The sequence below is a fragment of the Centrocercus urophasianus genome, unplaced genomic scaffold (genome assembly GCF_019232065.1).
Source record: "Centrocercus urophasianus isolate 14NV4802_14NV808 unplaced genomic scaffold, USGS_Curo_1.0 seq_20, whole genome shotgun sequence".
Lineage (NCBI taxonomy): Eukaryota > Metazoa > Chordata > Aves > Galliformes > Phasianidae > Centrocercus > Centrocercus urophasianus.
The window spans coordinates 9,927,994-9,940,740 of record NW_024884756.1 but is presented as its reverse complement, the minus strand read 5'-3'; the positions used below and the strand labels follow the sequence as shown (position 1 = coordinate 9,940,740).

General features: G+C 42.3%; 1 protein-coding gene across 2 annotated transcripts in view; it reads left to right on the top strand.

Annotated features, from left to right (window-relative positions):
* Positions 1-12,747, top strand: part of PLCL1 (phospholipase C like 1 (inactive)) — a 104,904-nt gene that overhangs the window by 59,987 nt on the left and 32,170 nt on the right. For both annotated transcript variants that reach the window (XR_006169533.1, XM_042822685.1), the window contains exons 2-3: positions 2,899-5,370; positions 7,427-7,630. Coding sequence is in view for 1 of the 2 variants with exons in the window: in XM_042822685.1 (XP_042678619.1) it covers positions 2,899-5,370; positions 7,427-7,630 (2,676 nt within the window). In the remaining variant the exon portion in view is untranslated. The remainder of the gene's footprint in view (positions 1-2,898; positions 5,371-7,426; positions 7,631-12,747) is intronic.

The following is a 12,747-nucleotide window of genomic DNA, read 5'->3' as shown; positions in this document are numbered from 1 at the left end:
TCTGGACCTGTTTTTCTGGATGCTGTGCAAGCTAATAAATATTATTAAATTTAATTGCTTCTGGGGTTCCTGGCAACTGTTCTCAGCATATTTCTGGACAAAGTGCTCTGTGGATTGAAGTCAAGCTTGGAGGTGCTATGGAGACAAACAAGAAGAAATAAGCATCAAATTGAAAAGGAAACAACGCATTCCAACATGATCCAACATTTCACCGAGTTTTATTCAGGATACCCTGTTGTGTGTGGCTTTCTAAGAGCTGGTCTTTCTCTTAGTGGGAGGACAAGGAGGAATGGTTTTAAACTAAAGGAGGAAAGGTTTAGATTAGATGTTGGGGGAAGTTCTTCACAGCAAGGGTAGTGAAGTGCTGGCACAGGCTGCCTGGAGAGGCTGTGGATGCCCCATCACTGACGATGGGGCCCTGGGCAACATGGTCTAGTATTTGAACACTGTCTGTGACAGAGGGTTGGAACTTGGTGATCCTTGAGGTCCCTTCCAACCCAAGCCATTCCATGTCCCATCAAATTCTCTGTTGCTAATCAATACTGGATGCCTCAGAGGCAGAGATACATGCTTTTGTCCTTTCTAAAATTCTCAATTGAGTAATAGTCTAACTGTTGATGTGTACATCAACTGTTACCTAAATGTGAATAAGAGGGGAAAAAAAAAACCAAGCCCTTGAATGTGAGCAGTTTATGTTCATCAACATATATTGCTCCAGTATTTTCATGGCCACAGATGTGTGCTAATGCAGCCACACAATGTTTTAGCAGAAAACTAATTTGAAAAGTAGCTGGCCCAAGGCACTCACTTCATTGACTTTCATCTTTTTATTTTCTCTTGAAAGACCTATTCTTATTATAAGTACTGCAATAAATGGCTAAAGTAATTCTTCCTGTCAAGAGAAGTCCCTTTAGCAGTTCAATGAGAAATCTTTAACCTAAGAAGTTTAGTGGTTTTGAGTTTGTTCCCAGTAGATCCCATGCCTTTAAGTCCACTTGTGTGTCCAAAGTTTTGGGAATAATATATCAGATGTTTTTGAATGGAGTGAGTGGATGACGACAGCAGTTTTGTAGTAATGTTTCTGCTGACTAATTTGTTGGAACTATCTATACAAAAATGCCAATTACAAGTGAAGGCATTCTTTACCAAGACTTTTGGTCTGGCTGGCAAAGCTATGTGAGATCCTGTTTGAGTGCAGACAGGGAGGAGCAGCAAGAAGGTAGCAAAGGGGGAGGATGGTTGGCATGACTAGTGCTAGGGTTTAATTTAGGATTTGCAGGGCAGGTTGACTTGAGGAAGGGTGAATAATACAGCAGATACATGGGAGCTGCAGGAATCTAGCTTATGGTGCAGTCCAAGATGCAAAGGTTTGGGGAACTTAGTGATTCTGGTGTCTCAGACTGGGTCCCCAGGGCTGTTGGGAAGCTGGTCTGTGGCGTGCCTCTCAGGAGTGAGCCTGAGGGCAGTGGGGTAGAAGGCTGTGTGCCAGCACCCACCAAGATTTCCTCACCTGGGAACTGCCCTTGCACCTGAGATCCAGGCAGGCAGCAAAAGTCCCTTCAGTGGCAGAAGGCAAGGAACTGGAGAAGTATCTCTGGGAAACTGGCAGGAAAGCAGTTGTCAGAAGTGTATAATTATATGAACTAAAGCCTTGAACAATGTTTTAAAAAATGGTGTTTTGTAGCTGGTGGATTGTTTGAATACTAACGGATTAGATGTAAATCATGCAGAGAAAAAGAATGGTTTGCAATTTGTAATTACTGTGAAATGTTTTGAACTGATAATATGTTGAGAAAGACTTAAATTTAGTTGCTGAGCTAAAATTACAAAAAGCTTTGCAGGCAGCTGGGTTTACATCCAGCAGTAAGTAGGTACTTGGTACTGAAATGATGGTCACATGTGTCTCCTCAAAAGGAGCTAGAAAATATGCCATAAAGAAAGGGCTTTAGATTTTTTGCTTGGTTGTCCTTCATTTTCTCATGGTGTTTTGTGGTCTTGGCATTCAGAAAGTTCCCGAAGAGTTGCTTTCTAAAGCACATAGAGAGATGAGCAAGTGTGAGGAAGGTTGGGGCTGAGCAGGGGAGTAAATGGGGCTGTCACACAAGCATGCGTGAGAGCCACGCTGCTGGATGGTCTTCTCTGCATGGTGAGAGCATCCCTTGGCAAAAGATACTAAAACATACAAATAAGAAAGCCCAGATTCCTCCTGAGTGTGTATCTCAAGGGGCTGACTCATGTCTGTTTGGCTTTGTTTTCATTTTATATAAGATATCTAAGATGACAGAAAAGAGGCAGAGGCATGTCAGGAACTCATCTGCTGAGCACCAAGTTTTCAAGGGCACAGGCTTGGTGGTCTGCCCCGGACTTGCCTCCCAGCCTTGCTTTGTTGACTTCTTCCCCTTTTCCTCCTATGCACTCTGAGACTTTATCTAATGCCTTTTTATCCCAAAGTTTCTCTTCTACATCTTTTAAATCCTGTTTGTAAATGCAGTCCCACTCAACTTTTAAGCAGGTGCTGGAGCTTTGCACAAAGCCCTCTTCCCGTATCTTTTTTGAAGACAAGACATGTGTCATGTCTTCAAAAATGCTATCTCATCACACCCCTAGCAAGTTGCTGAGATCTGGAGAAGAGTTAAATAGCTGCAAATGTCACTCGTGGAAAGTTGGTGTCTGAAATGCTGTGATCAGTCAAGTCACTGTATGATTGTTTTATAGCTCAGCAGGGAACTGAATGGTGGGAAGGGATAACGTGTGGTGTTTTGAGGTTTGGGAGATCGTGAATTATCTTTACATAAACATATCTTCTCTATTATTTATGTACTTGTGGAATGGCCAAAGAAAAATTAATCATTCTTTTTTTTTTCTTTTTTTTTTTCCTTTAAACGCAATCATTCACAGGATCCTTCAAACCAGAAATGTGGAAGAAAGAAAACAGTGTCCTTCAGCAGCATGCCATCAGAGAAGAAAATAAGCAGCGCTAGTGACTGTATCAGCTTTATGCAGGCTGGGTGTGAACTGAAGAAAGTTCGTCCAAATTCCCGGATTTATAACCGTTTTTTTACTTTGGATCCTGATCTGCAGGCTCTTCGTTGGGAGCCTTCCAAAAAGGACCTTGAGAAAGCCAAGCTCGATATTTCTGCTATAAAAGAAATCAGGCTAGGGAAGAACACAGAAACGTTCAGGAATAACGGACTTGCAGATCAGATTTCTGAGGACTGCGCGCTGTCGGTAATTCACGGTGAGAACTATGAGTCCCTCGACCTGGTTGCCAATTCAGCTGACGTGGCCAATATTTGGGTATCGGGATTAAGGTACTTGGTTTCTCGTAGCAAACAACCCCTGGATTTGATGGAAAGCAGCCATAATACTCCACGGTTTGCCTGGCTGAAAACTGTCTTTGAAGCAGCAGACGTTGACGGTAATGGCATAATGTTAGAAGATACATCTGTGGAACTAATAAAGAAGCTTAACCCCACCTTAAAGGAATCAAAAATTAGATTAAAATTCAAGGAAATCCAGAAGAGCAAAGAGAAACTGACAACACGAGTAACAGAAGAGGAATTTTACGAAGCATTCTGCGAACTTTGCACCAGACCTGAAGTTTATTTCTTACTTGTGCAGATATCTAAAAACAAAGAGTATCTAGATGCCAATGACCTCATGCTGTTTTTAGAGGCTGAGCAAGGAGTGACCCACATAACGGAAGAAATGTGTCTAGATATTATACGCAGATATGAGCTTTCTCAAGAAGGACGTTTGAAAGGTTTTCTTGCAATTGATGGATTTACTCAATACTTGCTGTCCCCAGAATGTGATATTTTTGATCCCGAGCACAAAAAGATTGTCCAAGACATGACACAGCCCTTGTCGCATTACTACATCAATGCATCCCACAACACATATCTAATTGAAGACCAGCTCAGAGGGCCAGCTGATATCAATGGTTACGTCAGAGCTTTAAAAATGAGTTGTCGGAGTATTGAACTAGATGTCTGTGATGGCCCAGATAATGAGCCCATTATTTGTAACCGTAACAACATGACATCGCCACTTTCATTTCAAAATGTTATCGAGGTGATAAACAAATTGGCATTCTTTGCATCAGAATACCCCCTTATTCTATGCTTGGGGAACCACTGCTCCGTACAACAGCAGAAGGTTGTGGTACAACACATGAAAAGGATCTTTGGAAACAAACTCTACACGGAGACACCTTTATCTTCAGAAGCCTACCTCCCGTCACCTGAGAAACTGAAAATGAAGATCATTGTAAAGGGGAAGAAGCTGCCCTGCGACCAGGATATACTAGAAGGGGAAGTCACAGATGAAGATGAAGAGGCTGAAATATCCCGGAGACTTTCAGAAGACTTCTCAAGGGAACCAAAGCTGATCTGGCTGTGCAGGGAGTTATCTGACTTGGTGTCTCTATGCAAATCTGTCCAGTACAAAGATTTTGAGACGTCCATGAAAGCTCAAAATTACTGGGAGATCTGCTCCTTCAGTGAAGCAGAAGCCAGTCGAATTGCAAATGAATACCCTGAGGATTTTGTCAACTACAACAAAAAGTTTCTTTCCAGGGTGTACCCCAGTGCTATGAGGATAGACTCCAGTAATTTAAATCCTCAAGATTTTTGGAATTGTGGTTGTCAGATAGTGGCAATGAACTATCAGACTCCAGGGCCCATGATGGACCTGCACACTGGCTGGTTTCTACAGAATGGTGGATGCGGGTATGTTCTCAGGCCTTCAGTAATGCGTGAAGAAGTGTCTTATTTCAGTGCAAATACAAAGGGCATTGTTCCGGGAGTCTCTCCCCAAGTTCTACATGTCAAAATAATCAGTGGGCAGAACTTTCCAAAACCCAAAGGTGCGTGTGCAAAAGGGGATGTCATTGATCCCTACGTTTGTATAGAAATACATGGGATTCCTGCAGATTGCACTGAACAAAGAACTAAAACCGTTCAGCAAAACAGTGATAACCCAATTTTTGATGAGAGCTTTGAGTTCCAGATCAATCTACCAGAGTTGGCCATGATCCGTTTTGTTGTTTTGGACGATGACTACATCGGGGATGAGTTCATAGGCCAGTACACCATCCCACTGGAGTGCCTGCAGCCTGGATACAGGCACATACCGCTGCGGTCTTTTGTTGGCGATATCATGGAGCACGTTACGCTGTTTGTTCATATTGCAATAACCAATCGAAGTGGAGGTGGAAAGGCCCAAAAGCGCAGCCTCTCAGTGAGGATAGGAAAGAAAGCAAGGGAGTACACCATGCTGAGGAACACTGGGCTCAAGACTATCGATGACATTTTTAAGTTGGCTGTGCATCCACTACGAGAGGCCACCGACATGAGAGAGAACATGCAGGTATGGCTGTTGTCTGCATTGGTGTATACTGAACGCAGAAGCAGAGGTCCTGGTGAGCCTTGCCAGCAGGGAAAGCTTGGTGGAAAACTGGAGAAGCGTGAGGCCCACAGCCATCTCACCTTGTAACTGAGTGTCAAAAGGCTGACAGTTATAGGTGTTACGTAATAAGCAGATATGGGGCTAGGCAAAATTGTTTAAAAATCAGTATGTTCTCTCTGAACACACACATTACTGGGTGTCCTTGTCCAGGAAAGCAGATGGGCGGATACATTTACATCCTCAGGTCTTCAAAGCTTCATTTCTTTGCATTTCTTGCAGGAAAATGTCAGCAAGCTTTTGCTTTGCTGTCTCAATGAGGGTTACGCTATATATCTTTTTTCTTTTCATTAGAGTATTGTCTGCATCACAGAAACCCATCATGCTAAGAACAGCACATTGCCCTGAGTGCCTGTTGCCACTGTTCAGCCAAGGGCTGTGAATGTTTAATGTACACAGCTGAAGGCTGCTTGGGTTGTAATTTCTGCCTTGCTAAATAGCTGTGTTGCCTTGCCTGGCTGAGTGCCTGCCCAGACAGTGGTGATGCACTGTGGCTCAGATGTTCTCCTGGCACCTTGTCTGCTTGCCTGCTCTGCTCTGAGAGCAGCCAGAGCTCACTGTGTGTAAGTGCCTGGGTTATACTGTTGTGGGCAGCAGGAGGTGCTGCCACAGCAAGGGTGTTGTCTTCTGTGTGCTGGGCAGCTGTGCAGGCTTGGTAAGCGTGAGCTCAGCTCAGAGGTCCATGCGCTGCCTAGAAACAAAACTGAGGAGCAATTAAACAATGAGTTTTCTTTAATGAGAAACTGAGATCAGCCACAACTGTCTATCTCCTTGGTAAAGATAAATAAACAATTCATTTTTCTGTCTTGAAAACAGTAAAAAAAATGCGTATCACTTCACTGACCCCACTTTTCTGGATGGAGTCTAAAGCAAATGAAATGTTGGCAGCTAGAAAAGTTTACAAAATGACATAAGTTTTAAATCACTCCCAAAGGATTAGTCTAAGCATATTTTTAAGAATGGGAAACTCTTCCCAGCCTTTCCTGCAAGCCTTGAAAGTAGCTAGTTTGAGCTGCTGGCTCCACCTTCTGTCTAGGTCAGGATTATATACATGAAAATGTTCTTCGACTTGAACTCAGAAATAGCATTAATCTGCCTGCCAAACAAAATTTCAGTACAAGATCTTGCTTTTGGGAAGGCTCCGTAAAGATGCTGTCATTAGATTGAGCAGCATGCTAATGCATTTGATTAATGAGAGACTTCTCTGTTAATAAGTTGGGCATTTGACTTTTTTCAGGAAGACATTGTGGGGTGAGTTATGAGCTGTTACATTATTCTCTCACTTAGATTTTTTTGGTGTTGTGGTCACAGATTGTATGACTTGAGAAGCTAAATTATTGAGGGTGAGTCAGCCATACATCCACTGACGATAAATAAATAAATTGTCATATGTTAGTTGGGTTTGACCTGTTTATCCAGTATTGATTTTTCTTACATGTGACCTATTAAGAAGAAAATGTTTGTATTTCTTTATGGTGTGGTAATGCAGGGCTGAAAACAAAGTATGTTTTTTCTGTCTGCCTTTCCCATGGGAAATATGTCTGTCGAACTTGTTCTTGCTGGAGGATGATAATGACAGGAGAGTGAGGCGATTACAGCATCAAAAGCAATTGGACTCCAAACACTTGAGAAGAGAAACAGTATTTTAGGCTGGTAGCTTGATATACTTGGGACCAAAGCTTGTCCCCACGGGGGCTGGATTTGCAATGCAGAGTAGCTGTAAAACTAGCCACGGGAATAGTCCTGGCAATGTTGTCTTGTCAACGTCTTGAGTATGAAAGCAAAACTCTTAAAATCCTGCAAATGCTAACATGACCCTTCTGAGCTTGAAGGTGTGCTTGCGCCTATATTTGGATGTGTGGTGGAAAGGGAAGCCCCAAGGCAATGACTGTATGCTGGCAGGTGAGGAACTAATGGCAGGTGAGGATTTGTGCAAAACTATTTCTTTTTCTTCCCCCAGAATGCCATAGTGTCAGTCAAAGAGCTGTGTGGGCTGCCACCCATCGCAAGCCTGAAGCAGTGCATCCTGACCCTGTCCTCGCGGCTCGTAAGCAGTGAGAATGCTCCCTCTGTTACCCTCTGTATGAAGGACGCGTTTCCTTACCTAGAGCCTCTGGGGACTGTGCCTGACGTGCAGAAAAAGGTTCTGGCTGCATATGACCTGGTAGGTGCTTCCCACTGCTACCTGTGTCTTTTCCCATGGTTGCAAAAATGGCAGGCTTCTTGCTGGCTTTCTTCTGCCTGGAAGTTTCTGTTAAACGAATGGAGCTCTTCAAGCAATTTAAACTATGCGAAATTGTCCTATCATTCAAATCACAACAGTGGGCATTTCCTTGTTGTTCCTTTTTTTCCTTTAAACATGGCTGTGACTAGCACATGTTGGCACTTAAGGAGTGACTTTGTTTATGAAAACAGCAGCAGTTCAGCATGTTCCAGAGGCTGTTTGTCATTGTCCTTGAGAAGGGGCAAGATTTGTGTTTCCGTTTGCTTGTCTCCTCTCAGCAGAGAGCAAGGCCATCAGATAGGGAGGCAAAGCTGAGCTGTCCTCTCTCAATGCCTTTCTGCAGCACTGTACATAGTGTCCGTGTCCCTGCTAAAACCAATTAAGTGTCTTTGTTTGAGAGGACACAGAAGGAACGTTTTGAAATGCCCCCTCTTACATGTGGGGAAGGAGAAAGTGGTATGGTACAGAAGTACTTGCAAAATGTGAAGAGGCAATCTAAAATAATTTGATGTAAATGCTGCTGCTCAGCTTCATGTGCTGAGCACGTGTAACTTGTAGCAGGAATAGTTGTTCTTATGTCATACCTCTCATGTTATTGGACTGCGTTGTATCTTCCCATCTTTGGTAGCTGATCCTCATCAACTGGTAGAAAACTGCATAGTTTTGTGAAATGTGACTTACATATCACAGTGCATTTACAGTGCACAGCAATTATTTCCACAGCTTATGTACGCAAGGAATAAAAGCAAGTATTGCAAGTAAGTTGAGGGGTATCAAATTGCTTCCAGAGACCCTGAAGTGTTATAAAATGGACTGCGTCTTTGACCAGCTATTACTGTGCCAAATGCCCTCCTCCATTCCGTCTCCGATTTTGCTGTTTTAACACACTTTTCAGGAGAAATGCTACAAATACTCTGAAAAAAAAAAACCTTTGGGTTCCTTCCAGAGTGGTTTGTATAATTTGAAGGTAATGCATTTGTGGTAATAAAATACCAGCTGTATCAATATTAGAATGAGGATTTGATGTCCAGTCACCTGCCATGTTTAGGATGGAGTCGTTATGTAGAGTGATGCTTGGCTGAATGAGCAAATGCCACAAAACAAGGATTTCTTCTGTATTCAGAGGTTTGCTTATGGAGTTTACCAAAACGAATGTGTCACCTTTGATCTTTATAATTATGTACTGGAGAGTACGCATGAGACATATCAAGGTCTCCACGCACTGTAGAAATAGTTGTTCTGTTTTAAATAGGTGAAAGGCCTCTTTGAGATGCAGATCAAAGCTCTTTAATAACTGTTTTTAAATAATGTTTACTTTCACATTTGTCTCTGATGGAGAAAAGATTTACTATTGAGATACAGCACAAGGGCTGTATCATAGTGAAGAGAAATGATTCTTCCATTTTAGCTGATTTGAGCTGCAGTTCTGGTTAAGAAGAACATAGCTTATGATACTTTCGTTCATGTTGTCTGGCTGGTTGGATGTCTTATGTTGCTAATACTGTTTGCTTTTGAAAAAGCAAAAGCTAGATTTTACGAATATATTTGCTTTACTTTGGTTATTCCCTTATTGAAGCAGTGTCAGCAGAAGATTGAAATCTATTTTGTCCTTTCTATATTTAGAACATGAAGTCTTTAATATTTGAAAATACAGTGAGTATGTGGTGGAGGGTTTTGTGCTTTTAACACTGAGAAAGTATTCTTGCTATGGTATTTGTAGTGACTTGTTATAACCAAGAGTGTAGTTCTCTTTAGAAAGGAACTTGTTATTATGAAGCTTTTCCTGGTCAGTTTGCGTGAGGGGTTGAATCAGGCAGCCAGCATGTGATTCAGCAAGCATAAGCTAGAGCATGTCAGGGGGTGTTGAAGGAGGTACAGAGAGAGAAAGAGAAAGGAGGAAGTTAACATACAGGGGCAATTTATCTGTGCTTTTGTTCTCCAGAGAGAAATACTTGGAAGCAGTGTGAATGTGCACAAGGAGATGTTGATGGAAAGCAAACTAAAACGTTTTAGATATGATTAAGAAAACTCACAAACCAAGAAGATATAGTACAGTTTAAAGTTGTTGATGAGCGTAGCTCCATGGATCTTGATGGGCTAGAACAACTACTTGCTGCGTTCCCCATAAATGGCTCAAAGTGGGTTTTGACCACATCTTCTTTCTTTCCCCAAAGAAAATATAAACTCTGCCTATGTGTTTAATGGGGCATGGGCAGTGCTGACAGCCTGGGCAAATGGAGGGTGCAAATACTCTGAGACCCGCCACAGCCCTCCTGAAAACAAATAAGTGTTTATTCCGTTGTGTTCAGCCTTTGTCAGAGCAGGCAGATAGACAAAGACCAGTTTGTTTGTGTTTTCCTGGGTAATTAGTTCTACTATTGTGTTCAGCCTTAAACGTTTTCTTTTGAGAGAGGCTCTATTAGAATAAAATCTGATGTGCTTTGTCTCAGGATCCCAAATGATTTTTTTAAGGCTCTATTTTTCTTACAGTCACATTGGAGCAATTTTATGGAACTCAGCTACTGTTGTGTCTTGTGAAGGAGGGATCTCAGTGGTGATACCTTCAATGGTAGACGAGTTTTGGAGAGTACAGAGAACGGGACCACTTGAAAATCAGGTAGAACATGGGTATTGCAGAGAAAGCATTCTTGAAGAATATGTGTGCTACTAGAAACAGAGTTGAGAACAGTTGATTTCAGCTTACGTGCAGTTTTGGTTACTACTATACATAGCGTAGTGTGTGATGTCATGGAGGGTCAGCTGGGAGTGAGGGAAAGGTTGTGCCCCTGAGGGCGGTGAGCATGGAACAGTCTGCCCAGGGCAGTGGGCACATCCCTGTGCTGCTGGAGATCAAGAAGTGCTTGGACAGCGCTGTCAGAAGGAGGTTTTGAAATCTGGATGGTGCTGTGTGGTGCCAGGAGTTGGGCTCAGTGGTCCTTGCAGGCTTCTTCCGACTCAAGCGATTGCATGAACAGAGGATAGCAGGGCATGCAATTTGCAGAGCTGTTCCTCAGACCTTGCCTGTTGCTTTTTACCTCTAGCCTCCCCATCATGGGTGGTTGGGCACTGCACAGAGCTCGCTCAGGTGAGGCAGCATGTGCTGTACCTTACAGTCTGCCAAACTGGTACCATTCAGTGGTCACACTTAAAGGGGGGGTGAGGAGGGAGGGAGAAAAGAAAAGAAAAAGAAAAAGAAAAGAAAAGAAAAGAAAGGAGATATTCCATGTGAGGAATACGAATGGGGCCCAGCTGGACGTGACAGATGGCTGAATTATTCATTGCAAACAGTTATCCTGTGAAGTGAGATTTTTTTTGTGTGTGAAATTTTTTTGGGTAAACAGATTGTGGTTTCTCTGCACAGTATATTCATTTGCTGATGCAAGCATGTATGAACCAAGAATCACTTGTGCAGTTTGCTTTACAGTTATTGGTTCAGCTTTATTTTTCCTCTGAGATGAAATGATTAAATCATTTGGAAATTAGAAATAACACACACTTGGTAATACATTTTCTTGTCTTTTCCCAGTCATCTGGCTCTTGTGCAAGTATTTTTTCAGGAAAAAGTGAAAGAAGCTCCCCAAGAATTTTTCTCACTCAATTTTTGAATGACAGTTGCACAAAGGATGGGTGATGTTTTTGTTATATATACTCATGTTCAAATGTTCGTTTTGCTCTGTATTCACGCCTCTTTCTGGGAACTGATCGTGATTGTTTTGTAACAGATAGGTAAGGAAGGAAAGATGGTGTGTCTGTTGGTATGGTTGAGAGAAGGCAAGTTAGAGTTAACTTCACAGCAAATGTGGAGATGGATTGGGGATTTTCGATAAGAAATGCACTGCTGGGAAATAAGACGGTGTATTTAATGGCAGTGGGTTTTCTGATACAAATATTGGTCCATTCACGCTGGCAGAAATCTGCAGAGGTGTGTATGTCTGTACATTCTTGTTTCAGATTCGGTCTTTTGGGTTTCCTTGTCCTGGTGTGGGCATGACAGCTATTTATTCCCAGTGAGGAAATCCATTTTTTCCGGTTTATGTAAATGCAAAGTGACCGAATGGGTTTTGATGAGCTTTTCCACTGAAATTTGTATTTCAGCTGGGACAGCATCATCCCCAAAGGGACATTTTTCACAATTCTCTGAACAGCTGAAAACAAGGGATATTGCAGAGCATATTTGCTGCCAAGAAAGTGTCATAAGGCATTGATGTTAAACACAGTCCAGTACATGGACGTTGAATTCATAGCTGTCTTAAAGAACTTTCTATCCAAAATTGGTCTTAGGCTGGGAAAGCAATTATACTTTTTCTTTCTCCTTTTCTTGTAATTCTCTCTTTTCTCACTAGTCTCTCATTTTTCTCTCTCTGATAACCATGTCCATTCTTGTAAATTAGGACCTGAAAGTGGTCCCATCGGAACTTTTCTTATAGACTGAAATTCTGGTTGGTGCTTTAGTTGGTCATTTAGCACAAGCGTGTTGAAAGCTGATTCCTTCCCCTGTTTCTTGCTTGTTTCTATTGTTTTATAGAGTACTGGTCTTTGTGCACCAGGTCTGTCGTGGTTTGACCTGGTTTGCGTGACAAGTGAAGAGATCCATGGATCCGTGCCCCAGGAAGGGGGGGTGTAGGAGAAAAAGGGAGAGGGCAGAGAGATGTGTCTGGATGAGAAAGAACAGTGGTGATGAGATTAAGGACAAAAAGCTAGATAATACAATATGATTGAAATTGAAACAAATAAAATGCAAAAGAGACAGAGTTCCCAAAACCAAAGTCCATACTCTCATTCTGTAGGTGAGATGGCCAGGGAGCATGGAGGGCAGTCTCATGACTCCCAGTCTGTTATATCTTTCCCTCTCCAAACAGAAAATGGAAAAATGAAGTCTTCTGGGAGTTGTAGCTCATTCTTCTCTTCTGAGACCAAGAGACTGGAACTCAAAAAAAGTACAGCAACAATGTACGGAACTGCAACATTAACTCTCTAACTCCCAGTGCATTGCATGATGTCATGATATGGAATACCAATGAAAAGCTATGAACCATGAGAGAGCATTGCAGGATGTG